Source organism: Zeus faber (genome assembly GCF_960531495.2).
Source record: "Zeus faber genome assembly, chromosome: 12".
In the NCBI taxonomy this organism is placed as follows: Eukaryota; Metazoa; Chordata; class Actinopteri; order Zeiformes; family Zeidae; genus Zeus; species Zeus faber.
The window spans coordinates 3,992,820-4,010,028 of NC_137196.1; the positions used below are offsets into that span (position 1 = coordinate 3,992,820).

At 42.5% G+C, this 17,209-nt stretch overlaps 1 protein-coding gene across 2 annotated transcripts in view; it reads left to right on the forward strand.

The window, feature by feature from the left end:
• Positions 1 to 4,150, forward strand: part of rnf31 (ring finger protein 31) — a 49,164-nt gene extending 45,014 nt beyond the window's left edge. For both annotated transcript variants that reach the window (XM_080011163.1, XM_080011164.1), the window contains exons 22-24: positions 145 to 241; positions 1,680 to 1,845; positions 2,024 to 4,150. In XM_080011163.1, coding sequence (XP_079867289.1) covers positions 145 to 241; positions 1,680 to 1,845; positions 2,024 to 2,074 — 314 coding nt within the window. In that variant the 3' untranslated portion in view covers positions 2,075 to 4,150. The remainder of the gene's footprint in view (positions 1 to 144; positions 242 to 1,679; positions 1,846 to 2,023) is intronic.
• The last annotated feature ends 13,059 nt before the right edge of the window (positions 4,151 to 17,209 follow it).

The window sequence follows — 17,209 nt, forward strand, 5'->3', positions numbered from 1 at the left end:
AAAACAATTTTTCTCGCACACACCAGTTACCCTGTTTCTCTCAACGGCTTACTCATCCCCTAAGGTTTAAGTGGTGTGTGTGTGTGTGTGTGTGTGTGTGTGTGTGTGTGTGTGTGTGTGTGTGTGTGTGTTTTTTTTTTTCAGGTTTGTGTGGAGTGATTGAGCAGAAGGATGAAGCAGCACAGCAGACGGACTCGGCGTGCGGTGCCCAAACGCAACCCGGCCACGCAGGACTCTGCGAGTAAGAACCACGAGTCTCCCCTCACTCGTGTGAATCTGGTTTATTATGAATCTCTGTGGTAGTTCCACCTGCCACGCAAGAGGTATTTTCAGGGCGCTCTGACACAGAGACATAAAATGGGGCTGGAAACACCAGTTTATTTGGCAACTGCCACAGTACATACAAAGTGTAATGTTGGCTGCAGTAGGTTGCCGGTAGGGATCAGCACAACCTACTGTTTCGAGTCTCTTATATCAGCACAGATGTAGCCAAAATGGCTGTTTTGCAGAAGTACAAAAATAGTCACTAAAACTCTGCAAACCCTGATTTTAAATTCAGGATTTGCCAACATTTCTTTCTAATGGTAGAATGTATAGTGCTTCAAGCACTTCAGGTAGCAGTGTTTTCAAAAGCTGGCCACTATCTTAGCTCAAAAATATAACACCGGTGCCATTATTATTTTCTGGTTGGGAGAAAAAAAATGATCTTGATTCACCGCACACCCACTTCTGTTTGTCTTTTATTTGATGGACAATGAGGGAACAATCACAGGAGTTAGCGCAGTAGAATTTTCACACAAAGCAGTTTTTCCATTTCACATGAAAATGTCAGGTCTGACTCAGACTATTGTATGTTTGAGATCATTGGAACCCGATGGCAAGAGACGTCATGGACTGTCATGAAAAGCAGAAAACCAAGTCAGTTTGTTAATATCCCTCTTCTTTGATATGACTCCCAGGTCGTTCGTTTTTTACGCTTTTTTCTGCATTTCCGAAGCCTTGAAGGGAAAAGTAAAAACAATCGTTCTTTTTCTTTCGGCTGCTCCCGTTAGGGGTCGCCACCAATACCTTCTGTTCTGCGCATCTTCCTCCATTACACCAACCGCCTGCATGTCCTCCCTCACCACATCCATAAACCTTCTCTTTGGCCTTCCTCTTTTCCTCTTGCCTGGCAGCTCCATCCTCAGCATCCTTCACCCAACCTTCACTCTCATCTCTCCTGCACACGTGTAGTAAACGTGTGTACGTGGAAAAGTTAAAACAATAAATACATAAAAAAAAAAGTATAAATTTAGGCGGAGCTAAAAAATAGTTTATGGTTTGAATGACTTATCTCTTCTAAACAAGATAATAGATGGTACTAGATAGTATATTTTTATTTATCAATTTATTTGGTCTCTAGGGCTTTGCTGAAAGAGTTACAATGGCCTTAAATGTCTTTGTTTGATGTACTATCGTGTTTGTGGTGCATTGGTAATAAGTCGTTCCAACACGATGTTCCAACCACTTATCTCATCCGAATGGGATAGCAAGTAATTTGAACAGCCAACTATCACCGTCTTTGTCTTTCAAAGTCTTTCAAGCCACAAAATCTCAGGCAATGAGGTCCAAATTGTGATCACCCTGCATGCACAAAATGAGGCCCGATGGCCCTAAACGTCTTTTGTTCACCATTCCAGGAAGCATTACCGGGAGTACCTGGTGAGTCTGATCAACGGCTACTCAATCGACCCGGCGCCTCTCTTCAACGCCAATGAGCTGGTGCTGGCCTGCAAGCGCTACCAGGTGGAGGACACGCGCAGGGACGGAGAGGATGACTTCACCCTCTACAGCAGACTGCTAGAGGTATGAAGGGTGCAGGGCTCTTTGTTTCAGTTTCTTAGAGGCTACGTACAGTATATGTAAATAAAGTTCATTTGTCAGTGCTGGTTTTTTTTTTTTGTTTTGTTTTTTTGCAATTAATGTCAACTGTGACCTTGGTATGATGTTGCCGGTGATACCTTCAACTTTCCAATCCCTCCAGAAACTGATGGATGAGGTTCCGCTGGGCGATAAGGTCCCGCGCAAGAAGTGACAACGTTGGTGCAAATCTTGTTTGTTTGTTTGTTTGTTTTTTCCCCTCATTTGCCTTTCAAATAGAGCATTGTTTGAAATTGCCATTTTTAAAGTGTCATTAGACGGTGACTGCAGCCCAGAGTAAACAACCAGCTGTCGACTGCAAACAATTGAGTCAAACCATGTTTATCTGAACCTGAAATAGAGGCTATTTACTCACAGTACGACCCATAAACATAAAGTCAATACTGTCCAATACTTATCTCTAGCCTGCATGTGTACCGGCAATACAAATACTTATAAACAGACAACTGACACATTATTAGATTTAGTGTCCGTTAACAAGGCAAAGCAGATGGGCTATTGGTTGGCTGGTTTGGGTAAACAAGGTTAGAGTTAGGGTTAGTGTAGGGTTAGGGTTGTTGTAATTAGGACAGGAATTAACACTTCTAAGTCAATTTTCTTACTCGTGCCAACTGCAGTCAATCCATGCACTTCAGGTCAACGACAGAAACTGATCTCAAGTCTTATTGGTATTATTTGAATGATTTTCTTTTGTTTATTTGTTTTTATGTTGTTTAACGACTTTGTGATTATCGTATGCTTTGACAATGTAATTTTATGAGTGTACTTTACAGGTGGAACAAAGACATAAATTGGCCAAATAATCAATGAATGGTTCATGGTTCAATTAAATGAATCAAAAGATGCCTTTCAATTGGAAATTTGTTTTTGTGAAATGCAAATGCAATACTAGCAGTAACTTTTGAAAAGGCAATGAAATGCTTACCAATGTGATGCATCCATTTAGAATATTAAGTAAAAATCCATTGTAAAATATTATTTGAGTATATAATGAGACCTTATTTTATTATACTGTACTAAGTGAGGAGCAAGAGGAGACTGTGTATGCATGCGTGTGTACACACCCCTTAAATCACATAATTTGTCCATTTGTCCCTATACACACACACAAATATATAAAAGGGTGGTCAGTGACCCCCCCAACAAAAAACAAGTGTGTGTTTGTGTAGAAGTATATTTATTTGCTTTAGCAGAATGGCTTTTTGTGTGTTACCTACTGTATACATTTGCTGAAAAGTTGCACGTTATCATGCTTAAAGTGTCGTTACTGTGAAGATATTTTTTTCTTTCTCAGTGTTATGATATTAATCTAATTCTGACTATCTGTTCTTTTGAATGGAGCAGGGCAGGTATGTTCTGGAAGCCTTTGGCTTCTTTGCAGGAAACATGCTTATTTACTCAATCAAGTCATTGACCTGTTTTGAAGAGTCCCTTTTCACACCTCAGAATGATGAAGTGAAACGTGTGTATAGTTGTTCAATCATGTCTGTCCTTGAAGCAAAAGCTTACGAATATTTATTTTTTATTTTTTAAAGATGCCAAATGGGTTGTCACTGTGGTTCTTTCGCAACACGCACAAGACACAACAGCTGATTTGGCCACAAGAATGGCTGTAGAACCGCAATGACTACAAGCCTGGAAACTGACTGAGGGAAATCAACATTTATTTAAACAAAAAAAAAAAAAAAATTCTAAAAGTGAGTTGGGGGTCTCCAGGTACGAACTGCAATGCCTCCAACCGGCAACAAAACCCAGCTGAGTGAACTGGCAACCCATGGCATCAACGCAATGACTTTTATACAGTACACCTTCACAACTAATAATCACTGGATAAATCATATCCTCTCCTAGTGATTGACTAATAAATCTACAGTATAAGGACGATACCGGTGAATATATCGTGGAGTAGTAAAATTAGTAGAAAACCATAGTTTTCACCATCTTGAAAATGCCACCACCATCGTTTCCATTGGGTTAGTTCTGTTAGTAGACTGGACGGAACTTGGCATGGGGAAAAAAAAGTAGTGAAATCCACCTCATTCTTGTTTTCATAAATCTAATAGGGTTTGAAATGCTGTTCAGACTTTTTTTTTATTAATTGGTCCAGTCTACTAAAAGTACAGTAGCTTCTTTTTTTTTTTTAATCGAGACCTGGTCTTAAAAAGGTCTTAGAATCTGTGAAATCCACCTTTTCTGCTTCCAAAAATAAAATAAAGTTGTAACGAACCTGAAAGAGGGTTTTACATGCTATTTAATATCAATACCACCATACCGTGTGTTTTTTATTGAAGTCCAGCCATGCAAAGTTATAAAGGTGAAAATCCGAGGTTTCTGAACGCACCATAACGTTAGAAGCTGCGAATCGGCTCCTGAAATTCGAGGGGGGGAACAAACACAGGCGATTTAGTGTAAATAGTTGGAGTTTAGTCAATAATATTTTTTGTCTAAAACACGTTTTGTTTTTCACAAAAATGATTTTGACATCGAAAAAAAACGGTTGAAGACAATTGTTTCAAAGTATATTTTCTCCGCAGTCGCCAGTAGTGGGCGACGGTGAAATTGACTTTGTACAAGACTTCAAGACTACACCCCCCCCCCCCCCCCTTGGTGTCTCTGCCTCCCTCCTCTGCCTCCCTCCTCTTTCTCCCTCCTCTGCCTCCCTCCTCTGCCTCCCTCCTCTGCCTCCCTCCTCTGCCTCCCTCCTCTGCCTCCCTCCTCTGCCTCCCTCCTCTGCCTCCCTCCTCTGCCTCCCTCCTCTTTCTCCCTCCTCTGCCTCCCTCCTCTGCCTCCCTCCTCTGCCTCCCTCCTCTGCCTCCCTCCTCTGCCTCCCTCCTCTTTCTTCCTCCTCTTTCTTCCTCCTCTGCCTCCCTCCTCTTTCTCCCTCCTCTGCCTCCCTCCTCTTTCTTCCTCCTCTGCCTCCCTCCTCTGCCTCCCTCCTCTGCCTCCCTCCTCTGCCTCCCTCCTCTGCCTCCCTCCTCTGCCTCCCTCCTCTGCCTCCCTCCTCTCTCTCCTTTTTATCCCTGTCTCCCTTTCTTTGGATCTCTCCCTCCCTCCCTCCATGGCTCTCGGTTTCTCTCTGTCCCTTGCCCCCTCGTTCTGTCTCACAGTCTCTCTTCGTCTCCCTCTCTCTCTGGCTCTCTCCCATTCTATCTCTCCATTTATGTCTTCTTTCCCCTCTAGCTCTGTCCCTCTCCCTTGCTCCCTCTTGCTTTCAGCTTTATTGGCATGACAGTTATTACAACAGTATTGCCAAGGCTAGAAGGCAGGTAGCACTCAACAGGAAACACATTAGATACAATAACAACCGATGAACCCCATAATAACAGTAATAACATTGACAACCACTATCATTTAACCCCACAACAACAACAACAACAACAACAACAATAATAATAGAAGATGAAGAAGAATCTTTACTCCTCACAAGACACACCACACTACAACACATACATATATACATATATACACACACACACACACACATGCACATGCTTTTGATGGTGGCCGGTGAAATGGATTCTCTGCTTTTGACCCATCCTGGCTTGTCCTTCCTCCGGGGGCACAGCCAGGAGCAGTGGGCAGCGTACGTGGACGCGCCCGGGGACCAGGTGATAAATGTCCATCGCTGGTCAGACCATGATGGGTGCATGTTTTTGAGGGGGGTCCTTACTGACGTGAGGTGGAGGAAACCCCATGTGAGCACGGGGAGAACATGCAAACTCCACACAGAAAGGCTCCTATTTGGGAGATATAATGTGAATAATTACAATAAAAGTAAATAAAACAAAATAACAATGAACAGCGCAGGTTACATCAGATTCAGATTGTCACTCATTTTATGCCATTCTAAGATGACGCGTCCCTCTAGGGGGGCTGTGTGTCCCTCCCCAAGGAGCACAGCCATCTTTTCCTCATCAGACTGGTGAATGATGCCAATATTGAGTTGAATTTATAAAAAAAAAAAAGTCTGTGTGTGCATTGTTGACACTGTAGTAGAAAGTGCATTTCTGTCTCTACCTCACCCGTGTTACACTGACCACATCATCTTTGCTCTTTAGGCAGCCAAGATTTTTTGTGTCTGTCTTTTTCAATGGCGAGACTGTGCTCACTGAGCCTGTACTTGGTCAGGATCTGCCTCTGCTTCATATCTCTGACAGTAAAAAGATATTCTGCCAATTTATATTCTCATTTTAGGGTCAGATAGCAATGGAGTTTGTTTTGTGTTTTGATTTGATGGTTCCAGATAGGCCTATTTGGTTTTTTTTAACTATTTGGTTGACTCTGATTTGTGACTGTAAAGCAATGCTGGTCTGAGATGGAACCATGTTGGGTGTTGGTTGCTCAGTAAGTCTGCAGACATACCAATCAGATTGTGATTGGTATGTCTATTTGGTGAAATTTGCTTCTAATTACATAGTAATTAGTGCATTCACTGCCAGACCAAAGTTTCCTGAGGCACTGATTTTGAGCCCCAGGTAATCATAGAACAGGGTGTGTTCTAGTGCGGTGTTTCCTAGGGTGAACATGTGTCTCACTTGAACATGTTTTCCTGAGATCTGGGCTTTTTCTGGAAGATCATTATTTTGGATTTACTGTTTACTGTCAGGGCCCAGTTGTGGCAGTATTGCTCCAGGAGATCCAGATGCTGCTGTAGACCCTGCTCTGTGGGTGACAGCAGCACCAGGTCGTCTGAATAGAGCAAGAATTTCACTTCCTTGTTGTTTAGGGGGAGGCCAGGGGCTGCAGATTGTTCCAACAACACAGCTAGCTCATTAATGTAGACATTAAAGAGGGTTGGAGATAAGTTGCATCCCTGGCGAACCCCTTGCCCTTGAGTAAAGAAGTTTTTTGTTTTTTTTTTCCAATTTTTATTCTGCATTTATTTACTTACATACTTATTACTCACTTGTTTTTTATATAGATTGATTTGATGATATCATAAACTTTACCCCCTATACCGCTTTGGAGGATTTCATAGTATAATCCCTCTTGCCAGATTGAATCACATGCTTTCTTAAAATCAATAAAGCATGCAAAAATCTTCTTTTGTTTTTATTGTTGAATGCTGATCAATTAGGGTGTGGAGGGCGTAGACATGATCAGTAGTGCGGTGATTTGGTAGGAAGCCAATTTGTCCTTTACCCAAGACATTGTGTTCCATAAGGAAGGCCAGCATTGGGGCATTGATAATGCTGCAGAAAACCTTCCCCAGAATTCTGCTCACACAGATGCCTCGGCAGTTGTTAGGCTCCAGTTTATCTCCACTCTTGTGTGTTGGGGAAATAAGCCCCTGACTCCAGATCGCAGGGAAGCAGCTTGAAGGACCAGATTGAATAGTTGAAGCGGGGCCTGCTGCAGCTCAGGACTGCTGTTCTTCAGCATCTCTGTCCTGATACTACCGGGACCGCATGGCTTTCCTGATTTTAGCTTTTTAATGTTGTCTTCTAATTCTTTTATTGTAATTTGGTAATCAAGTGGGTTCTGATTGTTCTTGATAGTTGTTTCAAGCATTCTTGATTTCTCCTGTATTTGTTTCTGATTGGAGGACAGACTGTTCAGTGATGTTTCTTCATATAGCAAAATGTTTTTTCCAAATATAACCATTTTGTATCGCCAAATGTTTATTTTCTTTGTTGTTTAGATTGTTCCATCTTTCCCAGAATTGATTTTGGTCGATGGATTCAATTTCTTTTAATTTCTGATTGTAATGTTTTCTTTTTCTTTGCTGTTTGTATTCTCTCAGGGTTTCAGCATAGTTCTTACGCAGGTCTGTGTTTTGTGGTTGATGGTGGTTTAAGTTAGACAGTTTTATTAATTTTTTTCTGACATGTTTACACTTGTGTCGAAATCAAAGCAGAACGCACGATGGAGACAGGTGAAGTATGTGAGCTAGGTTGTGAATAAACGGAGATACAACATTAAACACTCTTCCTTTTTGGGCTTCGGTTTTATGGTGGAATTTTTTTTAGTAAGACCTGCTTTATTGGCTGATTTGTGAAAAACTAGTATTCATCTGTGTTATGGCCTTATTTATTCCAGATTGATTTGTTTGAAATTTGGCTGAGAGGAAATTATGAATCATAATGGTCATTTCAGGAGAAGTGATGATACTTTTAAAGGTGATGTCATTGTCAGGAGCCCATCTGTATGATGGGTGTAGTTTTTTTTTTTTTGTTGTCCAATAGTTTTCAGATAGACAATTATCAGACAGTGGTCTGTTAGCGGTGTCTGTTGTCTGACAGTAAACACGCTGATGGGGGAGGGGTCCACGTCAGTGATCACGTAGTCAACTACACTAGTCCCAAGAGCTGAACAGTACGTGAACCTCCCTAGAGAGTCCCCTCTCTCTCTCTTACATCCCTCTCTGTCCCTCTCCAGCTCTCCACCTCCCTTCCTCTCTTTGTCTGTCTCCTTTTTTCTCCCTCTCTAGCCCCCTTTCTCTTCCCCTCCCTTTTTATCTTTCTCTCTCCCTCCCTCTCTCTCTCTCTCCTTTCCTCCCATTTATCTCTCTCTGGCTTCCCCTCCCTCTCTAGCCCTCTCCTCCCTCTCTGTCTCTCTCCCTCTTTCTCTCTCTCTATCCCTCCATTTCTATCCCTCTCTCGTTTCCCCTCCCCTTTCTCCCTCTATCTTCCTCTCTCTCCCCCTCTATCCCTCTATCTCTCTCACATTCCACCTCTCTTGTTCCCGCTATATAACTCCCCATCCCCTGCCTCCTCCTCCTCCTCCTCCTCCTCCTCTCTCTCTATCTTTCTCTCTCTTCCCCTCCCTCTCTATCCCTCTCTCTCTAACTCCCCCTCTCTTGTTCTCGCTATATAACTCCCCATCCCCTGCCGCCTCCTCCTCCTCCTCCTCCTCCTCCTCTCTCTCTCCCTCTCTCTGAGTGGATGGGGACGTGAGCCAGTGGAGGGTGTGAGCATCCGTGACACAGTGTGTGACTTTCTAACTTTTCTTCTGTCTTTATTTATGTTTTGAATTCATTTTGGTGACGGGTATTGGTTTTTATTAGTTGTTGTGTACATACAACAGGTGGGGGTTGGGATGGTTTGAGTGGGTCCGCAGCAACTTTACCAGAGATTCCGATCAGGGAACTGTCAAGACATGGAGAAGTAGTAAAAATGTAGTCTGGATGCAAAGCACCTGACCTTAAACATGTATTGTCTTACAGGAGACAGGTTCAAATGATCCTCAATAAGAAAAATGAGGATCTAAACATGTGTTTGTTTTAAAATGACAGTCGATGATTTTGTCTACGATTTATACATTACATCTGAGACAACAAAGTGATTGGCTGTGAAAAGGAGGGCCACCTGATAAGAGCCTGTCCAGGAAAAGGGAGAAGAACAAATCAAGCAGCAGGGACAGACGGGGGGAAAGGCCAGGGTCAGACCCAGATTGAGGTGGTTCAGGAGAACAGGAATAAGAAGCAGGTAGCGGGTGAGGAAACAGCAGGTGAAAAGGAAGCCGTGACATCAGCGGCTTCAGATGAAGCTGTTGAAGCATAGCTGGCTTTATATACTGAGATTGCTCTGTGCGACAGTGCTGCAGGAGCGCAGGGAGAGGCTGGTGGAGAGGTAGAAGGTGCAGGTGGGAAGGAGGGAGAAATGGAGGATGCCGATGGCAGCTACTGTGGCAAGAGCAGTGCTGACAGGAGGCAGTGAGGATGAGGAGATGATGGAAGAGGAGTCCCTGCTTACCGTACCTCACCTAAAGCAAAAAAACAAGTAACTTCAGCTCAGAGGTAAAAAAAAGTGACAGGACGATCAAAAGGAAAACAAGCAGAAAAATAGATGGAGTCTGACTCTAGTATGGAGGAGGAACCTGCTGAGAGCGAGAGTCAGACCCAGGATGACAAGGCAACATGCAACTGGAAGACCAGAGATATATATAGCATTGATAAAATTAAGTTCCTGCAGAAAACAAAAAACCAGAAGGGCATAAACGTCTTAGAATATTTTGAAGACAAGGAGTTATTGGTTGCCTCAGTCAGAACTCACATGAGCAGCAACGAAAAGGGTGGTTTTACAGATCAGGAGATGTACAGATCAAAGAAAATTGTACAAAAGATCATACTAGAACTCAGCAATGGAGACGACACAGACACAGCATAAAGCCTAATAAGTTGTTCTTCTGTCTCCCACTGTCTTCTGTCTCTCTGATTATTTCACAATGCCTGGTTTTAGAGTGGGAACTCTTAACCTAAATGGAGCACTATACATTAGGAAAAGAGCATGTCTGAGACTTTAAAACTAAAGATAATTGATGTCACTTTTATCCAAGAAAAACACAGTGTTCCAGATAGACTGGAAAAGTGAGTGGGGCGGGGAAGTGATTCTCAGCCACATAACCTCAACTAGCGGAGGGGTGGGAGTTTTATTCTCTCAGAGTTTTACCCCTTTGTGTTTTACTGTTGAACATGTATGTGATGGCAGGATGATGGTGGAGCCGGCCAAGTTTGAAAGCTCTTGACAGAGTACTGCTTTTCAATAAGTTAAGGATATTTTTAAACAATTTATTTTAAGAAGGATATTTTAACTGTACAGAAAATTACCCTTTAGACAGAAATCACATGGAACCTCATGCTGCATCCAAATGAGCTATGGCAAAGCTGAGGGTGGTGCTGTTAGATATCAGGAGGAGAATGCACATTGATAAAAGACAATACACATGGGCGCACAACAGGGACAATTTTATTTCCCTGGCAAGACAAGATAGGTTTTAAACATCCTTTTAACAATTTTAAAATGTGTATAATGTCGCATTTACTGACCATTCCTTAGTCTTGTGTGATGTTTCAATCTCAAAAGTAAGGCCCAAAAGTGCTTTTTGGCATTTTAATACCACCCTACTGAATGCTAATAATTTTTTGGATTTTTTTAGATTTTCTTTTGTGTGTTTTGAGAAGGAGGAAGCAGGACTTTATCTCTCTTAGACAATGGTAGGGCTGTGAAAAAGTAGAGATTAAGCACCTCTGTCAGCAGTACACTCTCAATGCCGCACAAGACGAGATAGTGGAGCTGCAGGGTTTATTAGCGTCCACAAGAGATCAAGGACATATTAAGGTCCTCAAGTCTAAAAAAATATGCGCTCTCAGACCTACCTGGCACTAAAGTGCAGGGGGCACTGGTCCCGTCATGTTTTCTGCCCGAGAACTCATTGTTACTTAAACTAAAAGTTAAAACTAAAAGTTATTTTTCAGTTTGGAGAAAACGAAAGGACAAAGCAGACTTATCCACCCTTCGCACTCTGCCAGTGGACAGGAGCAAAGGGATCCAAGAGAGATACGTGGCGGAGCTGTTGCGTTCTATACTGAACTGAGGGTGAGAAGTTGTTTAAGTCATTCTGCAGCAATCTGCCCAAGGTCTCTGAGGAGACCAACATGGAGGTGGAGGGGCCACTGGCTCCAGAGGAGCTGTACATCACACTGCAGAGCATGGAGGGGGGCAAGGCCCCAGGCATAGATGGGCTTCCCGCAGTTTTTTTTTTTACTTTTTGGGGGGAACTAAAGAAAGATGTTTTAAATGTTTTTAATGAAAGTTTGAATGAAAATATTTACCTCTGAGCTGCAGGAGGGCGATTTTAACCCTTTTACCAAAAAAGGCAACCTCCAAGAGATAAAGAGCAACGGGTATTTCTGCCCTGCACAGGCTACAAGCTACTGTCCAAGGTGCTGGCAAACAGACAGTAATGTAATGCCAGAGGTCATTCATCAGGACCAGACATACTACGTGCCTGGTAGGTCCAACCTAGACAAAATCTCATTGATTCTGGACCTTTTGGACATCTCTGGTTCATTGGATTTAGCTACTGGTCTACTTATGGAAAACTTTGGAAAAGTCAGCCCAGGTCTCACTGCAAAGATCAAGGTTTTGTATCAGGGCATTGAGAGTGTACTGAAGATCAATGGGGATCTGAGTCGGCCTTTTAATGTGCACAGGGGGATCCAACAGGGTTGCTCATTATCTGGCATGTTGTATTCACTCTCCATTGAACCTATGTTACAAAAGATCCAAAATGTTTTAGAAGAACTGCTTTTACTAATTTTAGCAAGAAATATGTTTTATCGGCCTATGCTGACGATATCATTGTCCTTACAAGCAAAAAAGAAGACATTGTAAAACTGGTAGAAGTAGTAAATTATTTTGGAGCTATTTTAGCTGCAAAGGTTAATTGAGAGAAAAACAATGCGTTAGCTGTTGGGAGCTGGCCCACTGGACTTCCTAAACTACCAGGAGGTCTCAGTTGGAGTAGGACTGGTTTTAAATATTTAGGAGCTGGAGATCATCAGACAATGAAGAGAAACTCAGAAGGAGTGACAGAAAAAAGTGGAGGGGAGGTTGGCCAAGTGGAAGTGGCTATTATCCAAAATGTCTTATAGAGGAAGGGTTTGAATCATCAACTTGATAGCTTCTGTACTGTGGCACAGTGTAGCCTGTTTGGAGCTGCCTGCAGGTCTGATTAGAAAAATGAAAGTAAAAAAAATAAAATTCATTTGTTTAATGGTTAAATATTTTTGTGACAAACTCCACTAGTTATCTCAGAGTGTTTTATTTTTACCAAAAGAGGAAGGAGGACAGGGGCTGATCCGCTTGCCCAGCAGGATTGCAAGTTTTCGGCTGCAATTCATCCAGCACTACCACACTGGTACCAGTGATGTGGTGCGGAGGCAGCTAACAAGCAGCATTTTAAGAAGGATAGGAGGGCTTGGGCTGGATTTTGATCTGTTTTAAACAGATTTTAGTTCCCTGCAATAGACATTTTACCTCCTTTTTATCAGTGTTTTGAAAACATGGTCTCTTTTTAAATGGAAACGTTGGAATCTGCACCTTCACTGCACTGTTACTGGAGGAGCCTCTGATTCACAGAGGTTGGATGTTGAGGAAAAACACGCACCAGGACTTTCCCAGAGACTGGTTTCTACTGGGATCATCATGCTATGCCACATAATGAATGCAGTAGGACCAGGACTCCACAACACCCAGGCAGCAGCTCAGCTGCTAAACCTATGATCCACACGGCACACAAGAGACATTTTAAACATGTGGATTAAAAGGCTTTCAGAGGAGGAGCTGGTGATGCTGAGGGATTATGGAAACGCAACAGAACTTCCCAACAAAAATGTCATTTTCCCAGAACTTGGTCTTTAATCCTGTTTTTAGATGGTGTTGTTTCTTGATGAATTTGATGTGTTGATGAAGAAGGAGAGACCGCTGAGGCTGAATTGAGTTAAAACCTCAATGGTTTTAAAGAGACCACAGGCGGTTTTAAAATGACAAAATAAATAGATTTGTACATGGTGAAAGGCAAAATACTTTACAAACACCGTGTCAAAGTCTTAAACAAAAATAACTTAAATGGAAGGCGGGACACAGTGTGGAGAGTACCTTGGAACAGAGAAAAACATCCTGGCCATGTGGAGAGTCTTGTATAAATCTCCTTTAAACAAGAGGGCATATGATCTCCAGTGGAGGATATTGCATGGCTCTCTTGGAGTCAACTCTTTTGTCAATGTTCTTAACCCAACTGTCCCAAAACAGTGTCCTTCTGTGACTCAACAGAAACAATTTTTCGCTGGTAAACTGAATGTCTGAGATTAAAATGTTTATTTGTTATTTGAAAATAATTGTTTGTTGCCTTTAGTGAGAAATTATACAATTATGCTCTTTATTTGTGGTGCAGGTTATAAAGAAAACAACTGTTCCAAAATGGCAACTGCTGCAAAGCTGCAAAGCTGCAAAGCTGTCAATCTACAGGTGTAAAAAGATAATGGTGGAGATCAGATCTGACCCAGGAGCAGCTGTCCCTTTTTCTTAGCTCGAGTGGGCCCGGGTCTGGGTGGACTACAGGTTCCACAAACTGATGAACAGCCTTGATGAGTTTACACAGAGCAATGATGCTACTCCAATGTAATTTGTTTTGTAGTGGAGAGAAATCTTTTCTTTAGCCCCATTTTTAAATAACACTCGTAATCATGTGCTCTATGTTCATGTGTTTGTTGTTTTCTTTTGTTGTTGTTTTTTATTTATATATTTTTTCTTTTTGTTTCTTTGTTGTTTTGGATGTTTAATTGTTTTTTTTAATTAATGTATTATGGTTAGAGATATCCTTTGAAAATGTGTAAATAAAGGTTTAAAAAAAATCTCTCTCTCCCGGCCTCTCCCTTGCTCTTTTTTATATATATGACCATCATATGGATTCTGACTCAGATGATTTATCAGTAACAGACTCACAACTTGTTCGTGGATATCTGTAGAGCCTAGAGGAAGTTAACAACTTCCTTGATGAAACTTTTAGAAAATCAGTTAAAGTTTGTGATTATTTTCCAGGCAGTGAAAAATTTATCAAATCTGTTAATGCTTTTTCAAAAAGAAGTAAATTGTGATTTGCTAGATGAAAATGAAAAGGTATCGCTCAGGAAAACACGTAACCACTGGAAGACTGGAAAAAGGGGGGGGGGGGGAAGATTGTTTAAGTTTCACTGGGTGTTTCTTCTTTTTCTGTTCCTTCTGTCTGGTGTTTTGTTTCCAATCGTCATGCCCAGTTTGAGGTTTGGGACTCTCAATGGTGGAAGGGATATACATAAGAGGGCTGTATTATCTGAATTGAATCTTGACTTATCACTGAATTAGGTAGACTGGGGCTTGTGGTGAGTGGTGGTGGTAAGGGGATATTTTCCCTTAGCCACGGGACCAACTTTAGTGCAGGGACTGCCATCCTGTTCTCTCATTAGATGTTACCATTTTATCAAGTAGGGAGTTAGTGGAATGCAGACTACACATGGTGAAGGCTGAGATTAAGAAAGTTATTTTTGGTTGAGAACCTGGGGATCAGGGATGTGCTGTGTTCCATTCAGGAGGATTTGTTGGTGCTTCACTTTTGAAGCAGTTTTATTTTATCTTAGTTTCTTATATTACTTGTCTTGTTAAGGTTTCCTTCATCTTCTTCTTCTTCTCCTGTCGGCTGCTCCCGTTAGGGGTCGCCACAGCAGATCATCTGCCTCCAATACCCTCGGTTCTGCGCATCTTCCTCCCTTACACCAACCGCCTGCATGTCCTCCCTCACCACATCCATAAACCTTCTCTTTGGCCTTCCTCTTTTCCTCTTGCCTGGCAGCTCCATCCTCAGCATCCTTCTCCAAACCATCTCAATCTCGCCTCTCTCACTTTTTTTTTACCAAACTGTCCATCCTGAGCTGTCTGTTATGTACTCATTCTTAATCCTGTCCACCCTTGTCACTCCCAATGAAAATCTCAACATCCTCAACTCTGCCACCTCCAGTTCAGCCACCTGCCTTTTTGCCAGTACCACTGCCTCTAAACCGTACAACATGGCTGGTATCACTACCATCCTGTAGACCTTCCCCTTCACTCTTGCTGGAACCCTTCTGTCACAGATCACGCCGACGTTTCTCCACCCACTCCACCCTGCCTGTACTCTCTTCTTCACCTCTCTCCCGCACTCTCCGCTGCTTTGGATGGTCGACCCCACGTACTTTAACTCATCCGCCTTCTCCACCTCCACTCCTTGCATTCTCAGCTTTCCGCCGCCCTCCCTCCCATTCAGGTACATGTATTCTGTCTTACTCCTGCTGACTTTTATTCCTTTTCTCTCTAATGCATGCCTCCACTTCTCCAGGCTCTCTTTAACCTGCTCCCTACTCTCGCTACAGATCACAATGTCATACATGAACATCATAGTCCATGGAGACTCCTGCCTGATTTCATCTGTTTACCTGTCCATCACCATTGCAAACAATAAAGGGCTCAGAGCTGATCCTTTATGCAATCCCACCTCCACTTTGAATGCCTTTGTCACATGCCTTACTGCACACCTTACTACTGTCCGACTGCCCTCATATACTGTGGGGCAAAAAAGTATTTATTCAGCCACCAATTGTGCAAGTTCGGCCTGTAATTTTCATCATAGGTACACTTCGACTATGAGAGACAGAATGAGGGGAAAGAATCCAGGAAATCACATTGTAGGATTTTTAATGAATTAATTGGTAAATTCCTCGGTAAAATAAGTATTTGGTCACCTACAAACAAGCAAGATTTCTGGCATTCACAGGCCTGTATTAATGGCACCTGTTTGAACTTTTTATCAGTATAAAAGACACCTGTCCACAACCTCAAACAGTCACACTCAAAGTCAAACTCCACTATGGCCAAGACCAAAGAGCTGTCAAAGGACACCAGAAACAAAATTGTAGACCTGCACCAGGCTGGGAAGACTGAATCTGCAATAGGTAAGCAGCTTGTTGTGAAGAAATCAACTGTGGGAGCAATTATTAGAAAATGGAAGACATACAAGACCACTGATAATCTCCCTCGATCTGGGGCTCCACGCAAGATCTCACCCCGTGGGGTCAAAATGATCACAAGAACGTTGAGCAAACATCCCAGAACCACACGGGGGGACCTAGTGAATGACCTGCAGAGAGCTGGGACCAAAGTAACAAAGGCTACCATCAGTAACACACTACGCCGCCAGGGACTCAAATCCTGCAGTGCCAGACGTGTCCCCCTGCTTAAGCCAGTACATGTCTAGGCCCGTCTGAAGTTTGCTAGAGAGCATTTGGATGATTTAGAAGAGGATTGGGAGAATGACATATGGTCATATGAAACCAAAATAGGACTTTTTGGTAAAAACTCAACTTGTCGTGTTTGGAGGAGAAAGAAAGCTGAGTTGCATCCAAAGAACACCATACCTACTGTGAAGCATGGGGGTGGAAACATCATGCTTTGGGGCTGTTTTTCTGCAAAGGGACCAGGACGACTGATCCGTGTAAAAGAAAGAATGAATGGGGCCATGTATCGTGAGATTTTGAGTGAAAACCTCCTTCCATCAGCAAGGGCATTGAAGATGAAACGTGGCTGGGTCTTTCAGCATGACAATGATCCCAAACACACCGCCCGGGCAACGAAGGAGTGGCTTCGTAAGGAGCATTTCAAGGTCCTGGAGTGGCCTAGCCAGTCTCCAGATCTCAACCCCATAGAAAATCTTTGGAGGGAGTTGAAAGTCCGTGTTGCTCAGCGACAGCCCCAAAACATCATTGCTCTAGAGGAGATCTGCATGGAGGAATGGGCCAAAATACCAGCAACAGTGTGTGAAAACCTTGTGAAGACTTACAGAAAACGTTTTACCTCTGTCATTGCAAACAAAGGGTATATAACAAAGTATTGAGATGAACTTTTGTTTTTGACCAAATACTTATTTTCCACCATAATTTGCAAATAAATTCTTTAAAAATCAGACAATGTGATTTTCTGGATTTTCTTTTTCATTTTGT